Raw genomic sequence first — 21,638 nt, 5'->3', positions numbered from 1 at the left:
AGTAAGAAGTAAAAGCGGCCATGCTCTTGCTAGCATCTCCTCCATCCGTTCTACCACACGCGTGGCGGGAGGGGCTCGGAAGTCCGGGTCCGCGCCCGATGCCAGGCCTGGGGTCCCCGGGGGCGTCCGCGGGGTAACTCCGGGTGCGCCCCTCGCCGGAGGCCGACCGCGGCAGCGGGTAGGGGGTTCGGGGCTCCCTAAGTGACGACGGCGGAGTGGCCGCTTTCCCAGCCGGGGAACCTTCCCGGAGCTCACGGACCCCCTCTCCCAGCGCCGCCGAGGGGCCAAGCCGGCCGTGACCCTGGGGGGCGCGGTGAAAGCCCTGAGACACTTTGCAAGGGCGTTTATTGCAAAAGTAGCAGGAAATCCTTTCTCCAGAGCGAGGGACAATGAACAAGAACTAAGGGGAATTCAAGTGGAAAAAATCCGTGAATGCAAGAACGACCCACAGCTGGAGCTGGGAGGTTTCTATTAAGCGCTGTGCGCTTCTTTCCTTTTCCGGGAAAAGGCATTATTATCATCATTGTCTCCAACAAGTGTTTGGAGAAACTTTCCCTCTAAACATGCGATTTAACAAACCCATTCCGGCTGGACATTGGACTTGTATTAGTTATTTTCTCCTGCAACACTCACCAAACTGTCCAAAGAATGTATTGTGTTTGCCTTTCCCCAAAACCGTTTAGGAGCAGAGAGCTCGTTCTTTCGAGTTCGACATGCTTTTCATTTCAAAAATCGTGTTACACTTGTTAGGTTTTCGATTAAATTTTTTTAAAATACTTTTTTTTTTTTTTTTTAAGATCAACACTTGGCTTCTTTTACCAGACAGATGTTTGGGCATTCACCCTCACAGTTACACACACCAACGAACAATTATTAAGTCATTTCAAGCAATTTGCAGTTATGTTGAAGAGCATTTCTGGGCAAAAACTCAAAACCGACTTTTCATTCTTTTTCAGAGTTACTCTATAAATTTCCCTCCAAACATTTTTCTGTGGCTCAAAGGTTTGTCCACACAGTCCTCATAAAACCGTGAGCATCTCCACTACCTGCCCTTGACTGCTGTTGTCCTCCCTAAGCAAGCCAGCGGGGGTTGGGGTAGGGGAGGAAGCATTGAGAAATCTCCTGGGTGTACAAGGGAAGCAGCAGAGAACACACCACTCTGGCGAGGAGCTACAAGGGGCTGACCAGCAAAAAGCATCAGTAGGCAGGTTAACTAGGTCAGGTCAGCAGCAAGACCCTCCTGGCCACAAGTAGGCAACACTTTTCCCTTTATTTCTGAATTCTATCAGCTAGATAGCTCCTTGAATAGATATATGGCCAAGGGGGTGGCGGGCATCAGTCACTTACACTTTAAGATGAAATGGGCCCTTTACGCTGAGATAAGCTGTATCAAGCAAATGAACATTTTATGATCTAACTCCTCTTTGTGGGCTTGCTGGTTCAATCCCCAACCAGGTACGGTGTGTTAAGGATCCAGTGCTGGTGCAGCTATGGCATAGGCTGCAGATGTGGCTTGGGTTTGATACCTGGCCTGGGAACTTCCATATGCCACAGGCACAGCCAAAAAAACAAAAAACAAAAAACAAAAAACAAACAACCCCCCCCCAAACAAAACATTTTATAGAAACATGTTCTAGAAGTGCAGGTAATTTCCAAGTATAGAGCAGTTTCAGCTGTGCAAAGCAAGCTTGGGGTAGGCACCGTGGGTTGGGGGGGTTGAGGGTAGCCTGACTGGTCACCTGAGGGCTTGAAAAAGGGATAGAATTGGCCTGAGGATAGAGAAGAGGGGAAAGGACAGCATTCCAACTGGCTTTCAATAATACCGAGCTGGATTATTTTGTAGCACAGGGTCCCTTACTCCTAGGACCCAGAATTGAACCAAAACAATATTATAGTTATGTATAATAACTGTGGAAAGGATTAAAGAACTTTTCATAGGCTAGTCTGGGTCAGGCACCAGAATAAATTTGGAGGGCCAAGAAGTTCCTTCATTCCAATGTTTCAGAACTTACATTTACATAAATTCAGGGATAGCTTCATATTCTGCATTAACTTAAAAATTATTTATGAATGAATGCCAGCATATTTTTGAAAAAAAAATTAAATTTCAAAATACATTACAAGAGTTCTCCTAGTGGCGCAGTGGAAACGAATCTGACTGGGAACCATGAGGTTGCAAGTTCGATCCCTGGCCTCAGTCAGTGGGTTAAGGATCCTGTGTTGCTGTGAGCGGTGGTGTAGGTTCCTAGCCTGGGAACCTCCATATGCAGCCCTAAAAGACAAAAAAAAAAGAAAAAGAAAAAGAAAGAAAGATACAATTCAAAATTTTAGCCTGAAAATACTTTGGGGGAAAAAAACACTTATAACTACTAGTCAACTTTGCTAATATTCCTAGTATTACTCATGATTAGTTAACACTAATTACCAATGTTAAATAATACATGATCCATGAGTATGTAGTCAACATTACCTTCGCTAGAGAAATATGCTGCCATAGTTAACTAATTTTGTGTAACAAATGTATGTGCCTACTAGGTGGAAAGCAGTGTTAATATCTTTTAGTCATTTGATTGTAAACAAACAAACAAAAACGCAGAGCCAAACTGTTGAGATGTTTGTAATACTGCAACATTTTTTTACTGCATTTAATTTATACAAGTCTAATAAATACAGAAGTGGTTAGGACCAAGTGTACTTTTATTGCCTGCAAGCTGTTACACTTAGCAATAGGAGAATATGGTATGTTGATGGGAGCACACTTACTACCCTGCCCTTTGGGATTCTTTAATATTTGAAAGAAGAATTGTTCAGAATGGAACAAGACACAAGCCCATTGGGTAATCTAGTCTATATTTGGGTTTGGTGATCTTTTAAGCTCAGGAATACACCTGCAGACCAACTCAGAGTACTAAGAACCAAGATTGAAGTTTTTTACACGCATCACAACAATGGGTAAATTAACTAGAAAACAAACCTTGCACACAAATGATCAACTGTCAAGAACACACCATTTTGACAAGGGTACAATAGAGCTGGGTACAGTGATTAGAAGTGGCTTGTTCTCACAATGTTGTATTATGAGAAATACATATCTCACTTCACACACAGGACACTACTTTGATGTAATTACAGGGGGGAAAAAGTTAAGTCTTCTTAAAAAAAAAAAAAGGTTCATGTTTCAATCACAGAGCCAAAGGTCATTTTAGGTTAAGCTACACAAAAAAAGCTGATCTTCTTCAAAAAATACTTGGCATTTTCTCCTTTAGCGCTGCTTCCAGGTTAACTTTTTAAAAGGTAGAGCGAAATACAAGCATTTATATTTGGTCCAAACAATCAATGTAATTACAAGGACAGGTACAAAATAAACATGTCACGGTCCTCCTCCTTCTCCTCCTTTCCCGGAGCTGCGTGGTCTCAGCCTTCTTCTTCTTCATCGCTGTCCTTCATGGTGATGCCCTGAAGCCCTCCTCCTTCCGAAACGGAAGCTGTGGCCTCCTCTACTGTTAAACGTCTGTGCAGGGTGTCATAGGTCTTACTGTTCAGGGTCCCTTCCAACACGCCCTGCAATCGGAAGTCCCTGTAGGTTTTCTGGAGGAAGGAGAGAGAATTTGCTTAGATCCCTTACAGATTATATGTGTGTATGTGTGTGTGTGTATATATATATATATATGCACGTCTAAACACATATATGGCATTTCAGAAATGATCTTGGACGGTTCACTAAGGGATATGGATTGTGCTGCCCGTGTAAGTCATTCTGGTGTAGTTCTGGAGACTTTTGATAGCACTATTCAAACTAGAATCACTCCGAGTAGGTCAAAATGTTGTGACTGTCAGATGACAAATAAGCTTCTTTCCAAAAGGGTACTCACTGCACAGAATTTACTATTTGCATAACCTGTAACAAAGGTAAAATATGTACTGGTGTACATTTTAGAAGGAATTCTTGGCTTTTCAATTGAGGAGCCTGCATTTTAGGATGGAGAAATACATGATACTTTATAAAATGTGTTAAGTGTTTTGGGGGAAGTGTGTGGAGGGAAGAGGATTAATCCTATTATTACTAAAAGACATCTGCATCTTCAGCACGTGTGCATTATAAAATTTAATGTATAGTGGGTAGAAATTTGTGCACACCTCAATGTGTCTGCGAATTTTGCCCTTTCCTTTTGAAACTGCCTTGGAATGTGAACTGTCAAGTTCTGGCATCAAGCTTCCATAGATGGGCTAATAAAACACATATTTACATTTTGTGTGTGTGAAACAGTAAGGTATTTGGTGTATTATATGTCAAAATTAGAACAAATACCATTTTATTGTTTATATAGTGATCCTTGAAAACAACAAGAATTGGAGTTCCCGTCGTGGCTCAGTGGTTAGCTAACCGGACTAGCATCCGGATGAAGGTTCGATCCCCGGGCTCAGTCAGTGGGTTAAGGATCCGGCGTTGCTGTGAGCTGTGGTATAGGTTGCAGATGCAGCTTGGATCCAGAGTTGCTGTGGCTGTGACATAGGATGGTGGCCATAGCAATGGTGGCTGTAGCTCTAATTGGACCCCTAGCCTGAGAACCTCCATATGCCGCTGGTGCAGCCCTAAAAAAAAAAAAAAACAAAAAAAAAAAAACAAAAACTGGTTTCTGTGGCTCTTCAGATATGTAAACTGCAAAACTTCCCTTATTTCACTTTTCTCCTTAAGTGAGAATTTCTTCACACATGATTTTTCTATGATTAAGCAAGGTTGGTATTTTACTATTCATATTTAAAATGGCAGAAAATGTCTAGAGTTAGTTCACGGGGGAAACAAAGCACGAAAGCGCAAATGAAGATATCCCAGTCTGTACAGGCACTTTTAAGGCCATTAAAAATGTTAAATATCTCAATATCTTTCAAGACTTTTTTTTTTTTTTTTAAATTCTTCCATGTTAGACTTAGATACTAAACAGCCGGATTTCAACAGACTGGGCCCAAAGTATCATTACATATCTATGCCACTGTTTTGTTTGAAATGATCGCTAATAGCCTTTTTTTTTCCTTTGTTCTTAAAAGACGAAAAAAGTCAAGTAAGAAGAGGGAATGTTGTACTTCCTGCCCAATATTACAACCCCAATAGCTGAAAATGAACTTTAAGAGATGCTTGATTTCACTCAACACAATTAGAAGGGAAGTAGCGTGATATTCAGACAGTTGAGTTGAAGATGCTTATTTACTTGAGGCAGGAAATGCTGACTGATGGCATCTTAATCCGCTGGATAGACACACCTGGTCTACTAACAGGCTTCTGGGAAGGAGCCGAGCCATTACAAGGTAGCGAGGCCACTGGTATTTTCACATTTTATCCTCTTGCTTTCTGTCATCTGACTTACGCCCCACGATATCATTCCAAGTTTCAGAGGCAATCTTCACTTGTTATAAAGAAAACCCATATTTGAAAAGCCTACCGCATGTCCAAAAAATAAACCATGAGGAACACTGCACTGTATCTGGGGTCTCTATCTCAACAGCAAGAAAAAAATTTTTTTTCTTCAATGATTGAAACTATTTTTAATGTGACCTTAATATTTGATATTAAGACAGAAACCCCACCATCCTCATAATCTTTTTCTACACTATTAAAGCAGCTACTACGGTGATACAGTCACACCAAAACTTACGGTAATTTACATCAGAACCCATGAGGTAACACTGTAAATTTTGTCTAGAAAATCTGGGAACTAGTATACATGGTATTCTACCATAGAGATTTGTGTTCAATTCTCTAACAGTCTAATAGTTTAAAATTATATCAAGCACACAAAATATTCATCTATAGATAATGCACCTGAAACAGAGTATTACTATTCCAACTGGCAATTATATACTGAGTTTGGGAGTCTTACTTTCTTATTGGGCTGACTTCCCCCCCCCTCCCCTCACCTCACGGTCCCACCCCTGGAATGACTTTGCTTAGATAATTAGCTTAATTATCAAAAAATTGGCCAGGAGAGAGTTGTATTGTGGATTTGCAGTCTTAAAGGCTTTCTAATTTGTATATAATTAAGACTCTACTTCCTTATTTTATTAGTAAGCGATAAGCAGTTAGGGGAACTGCAGGGCAGGTAGCCTTGCAATTTCTCTTTTTAGAATTCATAAAATGCTATTGACACTTAAGAGATCCTCTGTGGCTGCCAAGGTCTGCTTGGCTCTTACTTAGGACAAGTGCCTGCCACAGGGTGCTGCTCACTTGCCTTCTTTTCTCCTAGTAAAAGGCAGCTCATTTATGTTAAATGTCAAATGGCCTCTAGGGAGAACAGAAATCCATCAACCGTTTTGATTATTTCAGGATTCTATTTTTCCCCTCCCTAAATAAAGCACTCTGATGTTAAAATTTTGTGAAAACTTTTGCTAAATCTTCTGTAAAAATCTGTGATTTGTTTTTTCTTAGTGTGCAACATGAATGAATCAATTAGTGTCTAAGTGTCTTTGTCGGGCAAAGCTGGCTATCATGTACATTTTGTTGGCACGTGGGTCTCACGGGCACAGAAGAATGACATTGTGATGTAAGGACCAGGCCGCCGGGGTCCAGCAGCCTGGCTCCTGAGTAGAATGCACTCCTCTCCTGCAACGTGCAGGCCTAGCCTAAATGATGTGGATAGAAGGAAAGCCTGCCCAGGGCCTGCTCGATTTTATACATGTACTATTCAATAGCTGCTCGAATTCACTGGAAAAAGAACATTAAAACGTAACTATCGAGGCTCTGAAAAGTGGTGAATCCATGGATGAAACTGGTTAAACTCTGTTTATATTCGAAGTAGAAAAAACCAATTAGAACATTAAATTAATTCATTTTTAATTATTAAATGAAGCCCTATGACTTGATTAAATGCATCAGCCCAAGAAAGTACTGGCTGAGTTTGGGGACCTGCTTGTGAAAAACAAAACATGGAAAGTCAAACACATCCCTGAAATTGAATTTCGTATTTATCAGCCTTTGCTATTGGTAGCCATAATGAAGACTATATTAAGATATACTGACTGGCTTAGAATACAATGGAAATGTGACCCTATAATTAATAAAATTATTCATCATTTTTTTCTGCTAAAATATTCACTGGTTCTTGAACATCAGCCGTTATGACTATGTGAACATGATAAAATGGATAACTTTGAAAGAAACAAATGATGGGCTAATAAAAAAATGGGAGATTATTAAAAAAAAAAAAAAACAAAGAGCTTACCAATCTATCAACTAATACCAATCAGCTGAATATGTAATTTCTGACATCTTGAATGCAGTAGACAGTAGCTTGAAAATATGGTTGATCTTAAGGGTAACCAGCTAATCCCAATATTAATCACAGTACAGACTGCAATCTTACCGTATACATATATTTAGAAGGTAAACACAGACTATCCTGATTTTCTTTTATGAAAAACAAAAAAACAAACTTCATTTGAAAACTTCCCAAGTCACATTTATAGAAATAGGGAGAAACAATGGAGACACTAAAGCAAATATGAACGTTATCACAGTGTGCTTTCAGTTTCTTTGCAAAATAAGTAACACCTGGTAAAAAGAGCTCTCGATCAAAGGTATTCTGCTGAAATGTAGTAAGTTTAGCAGTATTAAAATTAGTGGGTGGCTATAATTTTTTGCTATTCATGAAGAATCGTGTTCGCTATTTCTGTGCCATTATAAGGTCTGCTTCTATGTTCCAGGAGATTTGCCCTTTTCTGACTTGAGAACAGAACTGTCCTCTGGGTGGGTCCTTCTAATCTGTGATAACCTATGTATCTATGGCCCCAAAGAATCTGTATTCTAACGAGGCTGCAGGAATCAATAGAAAGGTAGAAAATATTTTAATATGGATAAAACTTTTAATGATGCTACACAGTGATCCTTCTCAAATTTTGATATCAGAATCCTTTGAAGGGCTGGTTCATGCACAGACGGCTCTTGATTCAGGAGGTCTGGGGTGGAGCCCAAGAGTTTGCATGTCTAACAGGTTCACAGGTCATGCTGATAATGTTAGATCGGGAATGACACTGTGAGAACCAGTGCGTGTGTGTGGGTGCATGTGTACATATACACACAGACCCACAGCCATAAATATACACACATATAGATATGTGAATATATACATATCCATATATAGGTAAACACACGCATATATAGAAATATATGTTTATCAAGATACTATTTGATAAATGGTTATAAAGTGGAAGTAAAAGTCACGTATATAAAGGAAGAGCTGATTGTCAATCGCTTAGAGTGATGTTTTTAGCCACAATGCAGAATTTGCCTCCATTTTAAGAAAAAGTTATACCTGTGTTAAGTTTTGGGCTTCGATTGCAATTTAGAAACATGCAACATGTGCTTCTACTGCAATGTGAAAAATCATGTTGAATAATATGACTTTAAAGCCCCTACCCACTAATAAAACATGCACGTGACTGCATTTTCTCTTGAAAAGCAAAAGTCAAAATGGCTTTGTTGAACTGATATAACATCCGTTAGTGGTTCTGGATGGTCCCCAAGACTCAAAACTGATCATCTCTTCCATATAAGAAGGGGCGTGCTTCCAAAAGAATTCAGGCAGGGACGATGTTTTACTTTCATATTAGGATATAACAAAATAATGAAGACTCTCCTTATCCTAGGGGCAAATATATTTCAAAAGCCCTCATGATGATATATGATCCTAAAAAATAGGAAGGAAATGTATTAGGAGAAAACATTTCTATACTGAGGAAAATTAATACAAAATTATTGTGGACCTGCGACATGTACTAGGAGCTTCATGCACATTACCTTCAAATGCGATTACCTGATAACAAAATACTTTTTATTAGTGCAAAGAAGATATTTAGTAATCTAGCTGAAAATAGAATAAACAGCAGCACACCGTTGCTGAAAAGTGATGTTTTGAAAGTACTTACATCCACGCTGTTACATTAGATACAGTTTTCTTCTATGTCAATCTCTTATTCTTTATAGCTTGGTGGGCAATTCACATCTAAATGCATTTTGTTTACCTTCACAATCTTGATGAGCGTCTTCAGTTGGTAAATATGAAGCTGAAGGTCTAATCTATCAGCCAACCACACACAAATGACTTTCATGGAACTGCTGTACCATTGCTGGAAAGAAGGATGAGGGCAGAGGGGAGGAGAACAAAAAAGAAAACAACCTCTGCAGTACTCATTTGACAGATTCGGTAACGAGGGGGTAATGAAACACTCTGAAACGACCACAGATCAGCACTTGAAGTCAATAATGCTATAATTTCCTGTTAACAGAATTGCATGTTTTGCTAGAAAATCTGCTAAGTTGACCTAGGCTGTTCTTTACATGAATTAACATTACAGTCTTTCAGCAGTGACATATTCAGGGGAGACAGGGTTTCTACACTTGCAGCCTAGCGGCCTGCTTTGTAATTTGTAGGTAACAATGGGTACTAAATACATGGTATGGGACTGAATGGACTGCCAAGCAGCAGGAAAAAAATGGGTGAATTATTTTCAAGGGAAAATTTCCCAATGGCCTGTAGGTTACGCAAAAATCAGAGTAAGGCGAGTTATGCCATAATGCAGGCAGGCGATACCTAGAAAGAGCATTTTAAAGGAGGGATGGCAAAAAAAAATTCATCCGCAGCTTGCTAAACCCGCTAATCCTCAATCACACCTTTATCTACTGTTCGGTTTTTAGGTATTTGCCAAGACGATCTAAAACCATCTGAAACGGAGATTCCAGATCTTAGAAAGGAACATTGTCTGGATGGAATTCCTGTGTCTCCTAAGAATCACCAAACAGATGTCAGTTGTCCAAATACAAAAGAAAACGTTTCATTTTGCAAGTGTTTCTGGAGGGTTCATATTTTTCTTTTTCTGTTTATTATAACTCTCTTGAGGGGGAAACTGAAATTCTTCTCTAATGTAATTTCCTGCTCCCTTATAATGCCTGTGAGAATAGAAAACGAAGAAATTTTGTTCCCATTTAAAAATAAAAGGCAATCTGCCATTAGCGATAACATTTTAAGGGGTTCAGTCAGTACTTACATGCCAGAGCTAGGTTTAGGTAATACTGTAAGAAAATAACGCCACTCCTTCGGAGAGCTGTGAGAAATATCAACGGCCATTGAGCACTTGAGAAATGACAAAAGAGTTTTGAAAGAAAGAGGATTTTGTGCCTCGCATGTACACATAAACGCAGTGACACTACAGATCACATGTGTGTGTGTGCATATGCTCTTGGGTATTCCAACACAGCAAAAATTCTTAACAAATATTTTTCTTCCTTAAAACGTCGTATATTCAAATTTCTAAAACAAATCTGAAGTGATACAAGTCAGTCTGAAATTCACCTGGACTTGTATTTCCTAACATTGTTCTCATTAAATTTAGTATAAGAAATGGCGTTTTAAGCGTAAGTTAAAAAGGAACTAGTCTGACAGTTTGTCAGCCTTATTTCTATTAATCTGTTAGTATACTGGACACACATGCATAAAATAAGCTAATTAAAATGAATAACTGGTTTACTGAATACTGTGATATCAAATGGATGAATGAACATTTCAAGTTTTCAAAATGAACATTTCGAGGCTATGATTTTTCAAAAAAGAAGTCCCAAATTCTGCTCTTTCCTAATGATTAATTATTTCAGCATGTAAAAGTATCAGAAATAAGTTTTACACAATGAGATGCTTCTAAATTCTTAAAAAAATAAATTGCTAATAAATTCAGTATTTCAGCTACATACTAAAATCTGAACAGATATAGTATTTGATATTTAAATTCAAGACTTCCTTATTTTAAATTATTTATAGCCTCCATTTCTTCAGTTCTATTCTGATACAGGTAAACTTGCATTGGTATTGGTGATATTGAATAGGAGTTTACTGCATTAACATCTTCACCCCTACTCCACTCTCCAGGTCGTCTAACACCTAAAATGTGGTCAGAATGGTTATGACTCTTAAATTACAGTCCTTCTTCAAGGAATAATAATTTTTTTAAGTTTGGGAGGGACAGAATATATTGTACACGGTTTATAACGTACAAGTTAATCTGGCTGTTATACTGTAAAGCTACTGTATATATATTAAGTTGTATGAATTTGAGGTAGATGAAAATACTTTCTTAAAATTACTCCATATGCATCTTATGTTCTTTAAAAAACCTTGCCTAATTTAAAGTTAATGTAACTTCATTTTTCCATTACATATAAATGATACTTATGATTAAGTGATAATTGAACAGACATCTGTAACACAGAAATTATTAATATGTTCTTTAATATAATGCAAAAATTATAATTTAAAGAAAAATAATTTGGGAATAAAATGATCTGAAGTTAACTATAAATATAGAGAAAAAGCACTATGTTAATAAAGTGCTTAAGCTACTTTATCATCTTACTTTAAAGGCAAACAAATAATTCTACAAGGAACATTTATAAAAAAACTATTCTATCTCCTAATCGTGCGTTTTTTTTTTGGTTCCTAATCGTGCATTTTTTTTGGTTCCCAAGTCAAAGCATTTTGAAGAATTTCAACTAAATCAAGCAACTGATTGAGAGAAATTAGTATCTCAGAGTTTATGTTGCAACAAAGCATAAGTGAACCACCTCACTAGGCCTGCTTCTTTCTTGTATATGGTAACACACACACACACACACACACCCCCCACACCCCTGAAAATGGACAAAACCACCAAACAGAAATCACCAGCATTTTCCTATCTCTGGCGCTGGCATGGATAGATTCTTCATTTGGGTGGAGAAAGGCAGGTCCTATATTTTCGTCTGGAGAAAAAAGTCAAAGGTAGGCAAGCTTCAATCCCCCTCTACCAGACCAAGCCAACCACCCCCTCTCCAAACAGAGAGAAAAAGAAATCATTTGAAAGGGATGAACGTGCGGGAAAGTGTGACTGTTAGAAAATGTGCTTTCATTTTGGAAAAGTTAATTTTATAAAGCGACTTGCTTGACAATTCACTTTTCCCTTCAGGAGATGACAAGGAAGGGGCGCTGGAGCTTGCACTCGAGTCATGGGTATGGCATTACTGCTTTATTCTCTGCTTGGTCTACTTAGGAATAAAGCGGTAAGTGTATATTCTAGACTTTTTTCCTCCATCAATCCATGCCAGCAGCCTACCACTTTAACAAAAAATGCTTTTTTTTTTTTCTTTTTGTGGTTCATTCAACTCCTGTAAGGGCATGCATTACTCACTTCATTTTCTTGAGATATCTCTTTTAAAGCAAAAAGAAAAGAAAAGGAAAGGCTAGGGTTGACTCTGTGAGACCCCTGTATTTATTCACACTTATTGTGCATGACTGTAGACTGGTAAATCATATTAGCAGCCCGTCTCCCCATCAAGCTGCTACTTGCTTTCCAGCCCTGGGAAGGTTCAACAAATCAACAGGAGCACGGAAAACAGAACATCAGTCTAATCTAGTGTTTAAGGTGAAGTTTTCAAACCCAATCTAAGAAGATCTTTAGAGCAAGCAACAAGCTGAAGGGCTCAGAAGGTGGTATTGACAATGAAAGAGTGTTGAAATATTGAGAAGCGCAGCACTTGTGCATTTTTAATAACAAGAGGGTCAACAAGGACACAGCTCCCTCCGTGCCAGGAGTTGCCACTGACTATGGAAATTGCCACACCAGGGCTATAAACGCTTGCAGTTCATCAGCTTTCTTAAACAGTTCATCAGCTTTCTTAAACACCCTGAACCCCCTCAGTGGACCTTTAGTCTTGAATTAACAAACCAAAGCAATGAAAGAGGGTGCAGTCTGAATGGCTGGCATTGATCCCCAACTGTGTCAGCACTGCTACAGGCCCTGAAAAACTCTCTCCATTGTCAATAGAAATTGACAAACCTCCTCTCCTAAATAGTGCAGCTGAGCCGGGCGGGATCCACGCAGCTGTAAAGGGCTCTGCTCTTGGGGCCGGGGAGCACTAACAATGGAACAAGCATGAGCTCTTTGTCAGGCCCAGACTCGGCAATTTTCTAACAAGGATTAAAGTTGTTTCTCGGCAGTGCTGGTGAAAAGAGATTTAGCAACATACCGTGCTTTCTTCATGCAAGTTAAAGAGAAGTAGTTAAGGAATTTCATTATTCTGTTGACTGGTGCAAATACAAAACAAATATATTAACTATGCACAGCTCCCTTTTCTGCCTAATTTATGACATTTGGAGGAGGATTCAACGAAATATAACACTTACTGCCTGGAAGCAAGCGCTCTGCCTTTATTTTGGAAGTTTTATTTTTAAAAAAAGTCCAGCTGCTTGCCACCTGGAATGAAGTCTCAATACATACTAATGCACAATGCCTTTAGACCCTCTGAGGCCGATATTCCTAAATCTGAATCACAAGACCACATAGGGTTCACATATCACGGCTGCTTTGAGCAAATGATTTCTGTCAGAAGGCGGCTTCTGATGATGATGGGCAAGGCAAAAAAAAAAAAAAAAATAGCTGCTTTGCTGGGGAGCAAATCTGTGATCTATTTTCTGCTTAAGTGTTTAGCTTTTTATTGATTACGAATTGGTACAACTCGTTGATATATTTTCATTCTTCTCCAGCTAGGCTCTTCTCAATAGGTGAACAACAGGGGGAAAAAAAAACCAACCCCAAAACCCCACCACTTTTTAGTGCACTCAGCTATGGAACGGCTAAATTTCCAGAGTATGTATGCATTTCTTCATTTATTCCAAGGGACGCTGGTTTACTAGAGTTGAGTCACCGTGTTGGAATGAAACACCACCTAGAAAACTTCATCTTAGGAAATAGGTACCTTTTAAATGCTAAGTCAAACTGACTGAAAGAACAACTAATAGTTTCGAAAAGCTGAAGGTTTTGATAAAACTGATAAATATAAAGCCACTGTTAGGATCTCTTTGTGGCTTTAAGAGGGAAACAAAATATTTAGGAATGTTAACACATACAGTTTCACAAGTACATTGAAAAGTAAATATAAATGCTCCTTTAGATACTGAGTGTTCCTTTTGTTAACAGTATAACTAAATTTGTGCTCACTCCCCATTTCTAAATGCTAACATGCAGACTTTACATTACAGGTAAATTTGATAGAATAATACCAACATTTCCCTCCTCTACTCAAGGCATCCCACTGAAATGACTATATTTGGTCCCACACAACAGACTCTTGAAACACAAGCATTTTGAAAGTTTTCAGTGTGAATTTTTTGTTGGCTTGGAATAGGATTAAGGGCTATATTTAAGGAAAACCGAAACCAGTTTCTTTGGTTAAGAATATAGGATGCGTTCAACCCAACCTATACCCATCAACCAGCCACACCTGAGAAGGGAAGGAGGCGAGGGGGACAGAGACTTGGATCTGGACGTGGCACAGGGGACATGTGAACACACCAGAAAGACATCGACACAGTAGCTGCAGGGCAGGCAGTGTCAGCCCCATGATGCTACTGTTTGCTTGACTGAGCCTGTCACTTAATTTCTCTATGCCTCAGTTTTCTCGTATGCATATGAAGGAGAGACTATATGAATATAGCTTGAAAATAAGATTCTTAAGCTGTCCAGGAATATGACGAGATCAGATCTGATCTGACTGTTGAGGGAAAGGGCATGATTAGAAACAATACAGCCTGTGATTCTCCTAAAAATGAGCCAAAGGGAAAAGTCAAATTGTCTTTTTTAACACTGCTTACATATAGCTTTAGCCATCCAAATAGGCAAGGAAGAATTCCAGAAGTTTCTACCTTTATTTTGTTTTAAATTTATTCATTTTGGCCTTTTAATGAAGTACAGATATATAAAAATGATGCAATAGGAGTTCCTGTCGTGGCGCAGTGGTTAACGAATCCGACTAGGAACCATGAGGTTGTGGGTTCAATCCCTGGCCTTGCTCAGTGGGTTAAGGATCCGGCATTGCCATGAGCTGTGGTGTAGGTTGCAGACGCGGCTTGGATCCCGCGTTGCTGTGGCTCTGGTGTAGGCCGGCGGCTACGGCTCCGATTCGACCCCTAGCCTGGGAACCTCCATATGCCGCGGGAGCGGCCCAAGAAATGGCAAAACAAAACAAAACAAAAAAAGGTGCAATAAAGTGTAAAGAGGAATAAATGGAATGGAATTTATAAAGAACTGTGAAGTCCAATTATAATTACTATTAAATGATCATACCCATTACATTATAGCGCATATTATGTAATAATAATAATTTGACTATAAAGGCATCTGATTAAAAAAAATCCTCCATAGGAATCAATTTTCATTTGTTTCTTATAACAACCTTTACAAGGTGGCTTATTCCCATTTTCCGTGGAAACTGAACCCACACAGGTAGAAAAGTGAGTTTAGATTAATCAGTTCAGTCATTTTATGTAAGTGCGGGGTTAAAATTCATCTTATATCTATGCTCCAGAGCCTGTGCTCATGACTGCTAGGTCATTTCCATTTCTTTCTACCAAACAGTCTATCACCGAAGCCTTTGATTTTTTAATTGTTTGGGAGTTCCCATTGTGGCAGAGTGGGTTAAGAATCTGACTGCAGTGGCCTGGGTCGCTGTAGAGGCACAGGTTCGATCCCCTGCTGGTGCAGTGGGTTAAAGGATCCAGTGTTGCTGAAGCTAAGGCACAGGTGGCAGCTGCGGCCTGGATTCAAACCCTGGCCCGGGAACTTCCATACACTCTGGGTGTGGCCATTCAAGGGAAAAAAAAAAAAAAAAAAAAGAAAAAAAGAAAAAGAACAGTTTGATGCCTGCAGCAGACAACTAAGAAGACAACCTCAACCATTCCTGGTGGTTCCTGAGTCAGGATTGTGACGTAACACAGGCGATGCTTACTGTTTCAAAGAAGTCCATGACATTTTCTTGCCCATTAATGCAATCTACATTTTCAAAGATATCCGTATACCTTTGCTATGTTATTATGTATGTAATGTAATACATTTTTTGAAGAACCACACTTTCTGCTAGGATACCCAACCAAATGGTTCTCATGCCACGCATCTTCCACGTGTCTCCTTCTTAAGTTGTTTTAAAGTGCTCTACCCCCTAACGCTTAGGAATACTGGAAAGAATTTTTTTCACTGCGACAAAACAATGCAACGTGGAAAGAAGATCCTTACTTCATTCATGAGGGGATTCGATCTACATGTGCACTTTTCTTCATCCTTTTTAAAACACAGTAGGGAGTTCCTGTCGTGGCTCAGGGGTTAACGAACCCAACCAGTATCTGTGACGATGCAGGTTCGATCCCTGGCCTTGATCAGTGGGTTAAGGATCTGGCGTTGCTGTGAGCTGTGGTGTAGGTTGCAGACACGGCTCGGATCCTGCGTGGCTGTGGCTGCGGTGTAGGCCGGCAGCTACAGCTTTGATTCAACCCCTAGCCTGGGAGCTTCCATAAGCCATGGGTGTGGCCCTAAAAAAGACCACCCCCCACCCCCCCCCCCCAAAAAAACACAGAGAACTTGATTCATGCCTTTTTTTTTTCCTTCTGTGTTCCACATACTCACATTCAGGGTAATTTACATTTGTAGCTCTCTGAGGAAGTCTGCAAAGGGGAGTTGATGAGCCTACGATGTCTGCTAAGAAAAAGACAACGTAAAACTGCCAACACAGGAGGTTTGGCATATAGTGGGTACCTAATAAATGCTTGTTGAATGCTGAAAAATCTTTCCTACTCTTGAAATTCAATACTTTTTTTCTCACTCTTTTAAAAATCCACGAATATAATAACCATATTATATTTCTAGATGCATTTGATCTTCTTCAGTTGTAAAATAGGATAAGTGACATAATAGGGTAAGTTCCATAAACTGGGAGTTGCACAAGCTCTTTCCCACTCACTGCCATTTCATTAACTCCACATTTCCTTCCTTCCAAAATGTCCTGAAACTAATATTACTAAACCAGCCTATCTTTTCTCACACTAAACAAAGAGCATTAAAATCAATACTGTTCGTCATTATTCATTATCATCAAGTAGGCAAGCACCTCTGTAAGCTTTTTCTGTGGTTCTTTTCCTGGTGCTAAAAAGACTCGTGATGATAAAGTGAAAATTTCAGATAATCCGTTGTTCCCCTCTCCCCTGCTTAATGACAAATGATAGGATGCACACTGGTTTGGCTAATCTCTTGATGGACTAATCAATGGTTTGGCGGAACTCAGTGGTCAATCCAGTTATAATAGTGTGTGTACCAGCTTGGCGCACAGACCTAGTCTATGAATGGTTTATTTGGGCATTCGACCTGTTCATCTGCTTGAATGACTCATTTTGAGCCCTATATATAAAAATTTGGTTACTACGACATTTAAGTCAATAATATGGGATCTGGATAAAAATAAATTGGACTCTTGCAACTTCTATTGAATGGTACCAGTTTGAGATAAAATCTAGATCTGAGAATAAATGATGAGCAAGTCTTACTGCTTCAGGTTCATTATCAACAATGGGGGAACAACCATTCTGAAGTTCTGTTCCGAGAGTGTGGGAGGGACCCGAGCAAAGAGCTGCCTTTCTGTCTCTGACTCAGGCTGCACTCCCCCAGGAAACATTTTCAGCAACTGAGTGACCAGCTGATGCTAGATGCTGGGTTTCTCTCTGTATCTATGGTTTTTAGGTGTGCCAATCCCTCTCTCTGGACTTTTAACCCCATGTATGTTCTTTGACTAGATTCAGGTTGAACTTTTAAGACTCCGTTGAACCATTATTTCTGCTATGAAGCCAACGTTATCTCTTACTAGACAGAGAATCAGATGCTCCCATATTTCGGCTCCCAGAACTCTGTATAAGTATCTATAAAAATACTGCACAAGGTGCTGTCTGCCTCAACGGGCTGTGAGTATCCATAAGGCAGAGGCTGAGTCTTTCTTGGCATCTTCAGCTCTTAGCAGAATGTCTGCCACCGAACACGCATTACCTACTTGTTGAAGGACTGCTTTTAAATATTGGGAAACATATAAACTCTTACATACATTATAGTGGCAGTGCAGCTTTTCAACAGAAAAAGGTAAAAGTGTATCAGAGCCAGATGAACTGTTGACGTGAACTGCATGTTTTCATTAATTGAAAAAATAACTTAATGGATGGTAAAGTTGAAGAAAACACCAAAAAGTAAACAACTGCGTTTGGCTAAAGGAATTTAACACCGGACTTAAACTGTGACAGTCTAATTTCATTGTAAGTGATGGATTAAGTAAAGGAGACGGTACTGTAAACTAATAACACCCCCACGCGTATGTACCCACGGGAGTGTGAACACAGATACTCTTCCACACAAAGATAACGTTACGTGCTCAGATGCTGATGTGCTCAGCTCTCAGTCTGGCCCCCCGGAGTCTGTCACGCAAGCAGGGAACTGCCTCTCCAGCATATGCTCAGGGGTATTGGTATCTATTCCTGGTGGGTATCTGAGGCTGTGGGGGCATAGCTACAGTACAGCTGGCAATGCTGCCCACGCATTTTCACAACTAAGTGACATGTGCTGGATGCCCCCAGTGCTCGTTGGTTTTGTGAGAAGTGTTTTAAAGAGGCAGAGAAACATCATTGCAGAGCTCTCCTGGGAGCTGGGATAAGCCTGCCTTTTTTTTCTGTCTTTTTTTTTTTTTTTTAATTTTTAGGGCCACACCCATAGTATATAAAAGCGCCCAGGCTAGGGGTTGAATCAGAGCTGCAGCTGCTGGCCTACTCCAGAGCCACAGCAACTCCAGATCCTTGACCCACTGAGTGAGGCCAGGGATTGAACCCGTATCCTCATGGATACTAGTCAGATTCACTTGCACTGCGCCACAACAGGAATTCCTGGCTTTTAAGAGCAAAGAACCCATGAAGGGTAGAAGGGGCGAGTGTGCCCTTATCACAGTCATGGCTTTTATGCTGCAAGCACTGGAGCCAGGAACAACTCTTGCATTGGCCCTAAGTTCTGACAAGTGTCTAGTCATCTGCTTATAACAGACAGGAATAAACTAATGTCACAGGTAATCACTCTCATCTATTTTGCAAGTGTACTGAATTTTAACTCTCCATAGTACATCTGTTTGCAAAACAATCTATTCATGCCTCTTCAGTAGGTGAAAATATGAAACACTTTAATGTGGAAATTCGCAACTCTTTCAAAAGACTTATTTGTCCCGGAGAAGGCAAGCTCCCTCGGAGCAGGGACTTGGTCTATCTTGTCTAACATTATATTCTCAGCTTCCTGTAGTGTGTGGCCTCTATTAAATAAATACTGGTTGTAAGACTAAACAATAAAAAGAGTTAAGATTTCCTATTTTAATTAGAATCATCCCTACTGAGTCATTGCTACAGAGGTACCTAACTTTATGGGATCAAACCAATGCCTGATCTTTTAGTCCCAACATTCCCCACCATTCTGTACACATTCTAATGAATGATGAGCTGGATTTTTTTTCTAGATCTTATGTATCCAAAACATCAAATAAATGAACATTCTATATCAATAAACACAGGCATTATCGTAAATAATATAGAAGTGATTAAGGGGAAAGTCAACAAGAAATGTGGGGAGTGTATGGAAGCAAATTTATGAGGATCAGTAGAACAAAAAGCATGGGAAAAGGATATACTAGAATACCTGCATAGGAGTTCCCATAGTGGCTCAGCGGTAACGAGCTGCACTAGTATCCATGAGGATGTGGGTTCGACCCATGGCCTTGCTCAGGCCATGGATCTGGTGTTGCCATGAGCTGTGGCGCAGGTCACAGACTCGGCTTGGATCTGGCGTTGCTGTGGCTGTGGCGTGGGCCGGCAGCTACAGCTCCCATTCAGCTTCTAGCCTGGGAACTTCCATATGCCACAGGTGTGGCCCTAAAAAGACCAAAACAAAACAAAAGGAATGCATACATAGGACTATGTCTTGGAAAAAAAACCTTGTTCAGCCACATTCAAATACCACTTGGATTCCTGACTCTAAAACCCTAAGCACAACAGGGAATATTTTAAGAAGTTTCAAAGGACAGCCACAAAGATGATTAAAGGGCTAGAAAAGGGGTCTATGAAGAGAAGTTTAGCAAACAGGGATTACTTATCATGGAGCAGACAAGTATGACAGGTGCCTTAATAATAGTCTTCATATATAGGAAGGATTATTCCCTTGATATGCTGGCTACCTGCTTTTTGTTCTCCTTTGAGAGGAAAAGGGGAAATGGGTTTAAAAAACGGCATGAAGAATTTTAGGTGAGGTAGGGGTTAGAACTTCCTTTATTTCAAACAAAACATTTTGTCCATGGTAAGAGCAAAATTTAGATGGTCTCTTACCTAGGGCTGGGCTGAGATCAAGAAATTGGGGGTTCTCTGGATTCAGGGGTTTATAACACCTGTGGAAATTGTTCTTTTACAGAGCCTTTCAATGCATTCAATAAATACATGGTTTTGCCACAATGATGCTGGTTTACAACAAGAGCTGCTTCTTTACACGATGTTCTATTTTATTTTTAGTTGGACGTAGTCAGTAGTGGCGATCTGGCTGCCACTGCTGTGCCCACTTGCGAATGGCACCAACCAAGCAGATGGGGCTGGAGGAAGGGCTTGCAGAGGGGGTGCCTGACGGAGGAGGAGTTCAAAAGCCACCACAGAAAATGGCCTTAAAGTCATGTGTCATTTGCTTATGAAGTTAGGTTGGAAGAGAAGGAGAAGGGTAGCTATCGTTTCTATGAAAACATCACATTGGTCAACTGGTAGAGATGCTGGTCTCAGGGGAGGCCTGGGTATTTTCATTACTAAGTCACTGGAAGCCAGATGCAGTGCAAGCATGCAAAGCCACCAAAGAAAAGCCAGGCTCTGGGTGGGGAAGTCAGAGTCTCCGGACCATGCGCTAAGTGAAAGCGGCGCGAATTCAATACTAAGTGACTTTTGAAATGCTCAACATGTTCCTTATTTCAACTACCTTTGATAGAATCAGTTGGGAGAATATTCGAATTTCTTTCATGGATGAAAGCAAATGCACACTTATACATGTGGTGTTTAGAAAAACTTCTTGATGAAAATTCATGTTGCAACATCTTCCCTTCATCAGAGACAGTTTGGCCATTGCTTAGAGATTTCGGATGATCAACCACAAATTATTTTTTTCTTATTCAAGCAAAAGCCTCAGATCAGTTTGCATGTGAGGTTTTTTTTTTTTTTTTTTTTTTTTTTTTTTTTTAACATCCTGAGCACAATTAAAGGTGAGTTAAGGCTCTGGTGGAAATCTAAAGAGCATCAGCAAATCCGAGCACTGCTCAGCTTTTGAATTGCTTTTCTACTTCTCAGTTCTTTTAAATGGTTTTCTATGGCAGGAACATTTTTCTTAATTAGTCACAGCTAATTAGTGTTCTGGCATAGACAAGTAATCAGAAATGTCAGAGCTGCAAGGCTACATCTCCCTAATCCTTTGATAATAATTTAGCCTCCTGGGAGGGCCCCAAGCTGCGGTAAGTAGTGACTGACAATAAGGCAAAATTAGGTGGGCAGCAGACCATTAGGATAGAAAAATAAAAAGCACTACCCGATCCCGCTGAGCACCATCAGGCAACTAACTGCACTGCCAGATGAGGTGCCTGTTTAAGCCTGTGTTGTTAATTAGCTGATTCTACCAGACCTGCCACATATGTCCAGGTGCCTCATGCAAAGATGTGTGTTGCTGGGCATGTGCCAAATGACAATTGTGTCCCGTGATCACAT

At 39.9% G+C, this 21,638-nt stretch overlaps 1 protein-coding gene across 23 annotated transcripts in view; it reads right to left on the bottom strand.

Annotated features, from left to right (window-relative positions):
- Positions 1-2,606: 2,606 nt before the first annotated feature.
- CADPS2 (calcium dependent secretion activator 2) overlaps positions 2,607-21,638 on the bottom strand; it is a 489,830-nt gene continuing 470,798 nt past the window's right edge. For 19 of the 23 annotated variants that reach the window (XR_014834387.1, XR_014834389.1, XM_085005969.1 and 16 more), the window contains 2 exons: positions 9,013-9,117; positions 2,607-3,588 (listed from right to left, as the gene is read on the bottom strand). Coding sequence is in view for 20 of the 23 variants with exons in the window: in XM_085005969.1 (XP_084862095.1) it covers positions 3,415-3,588; positions 9,013-9,117 (279 nt within the window). In the remaining 3 variants the exon portion in view is untranslated. Of the gene's footprint in view, positions 3,589-8,407; positions 9,118-21,638 lie in introns of all 23 variants that reach the window. The other 4 variants (XM_085005975.1, XM_085005980.1, XM_021078976.2 and 1 more) reach the window with 2 other exon arrangements.

The sequence above is a fragment of the Sus scrofa genome, chromosome 18 (genome assembly GCF_054392235.1).
Source record: "Sus scrofa isolate SSC_HxYL_T2T_F1_AM1 chromosome 18, Sscrofa_HxYL_maternal_Yorkshire_Landrace_v2.0, whole genome shotgun sequence".
NCBI classification, from domain to species: domain Eukaryota; kingdom Metazoa; phylum Chordata; class Mammalia; order Artiodactyla; family Suidae; genus Sus; species Sus scrofa.
Note: the sequence above shows the minus strand (reverse complement) of the source record. Positions and strands in the feature narration are given on the sequence as shown.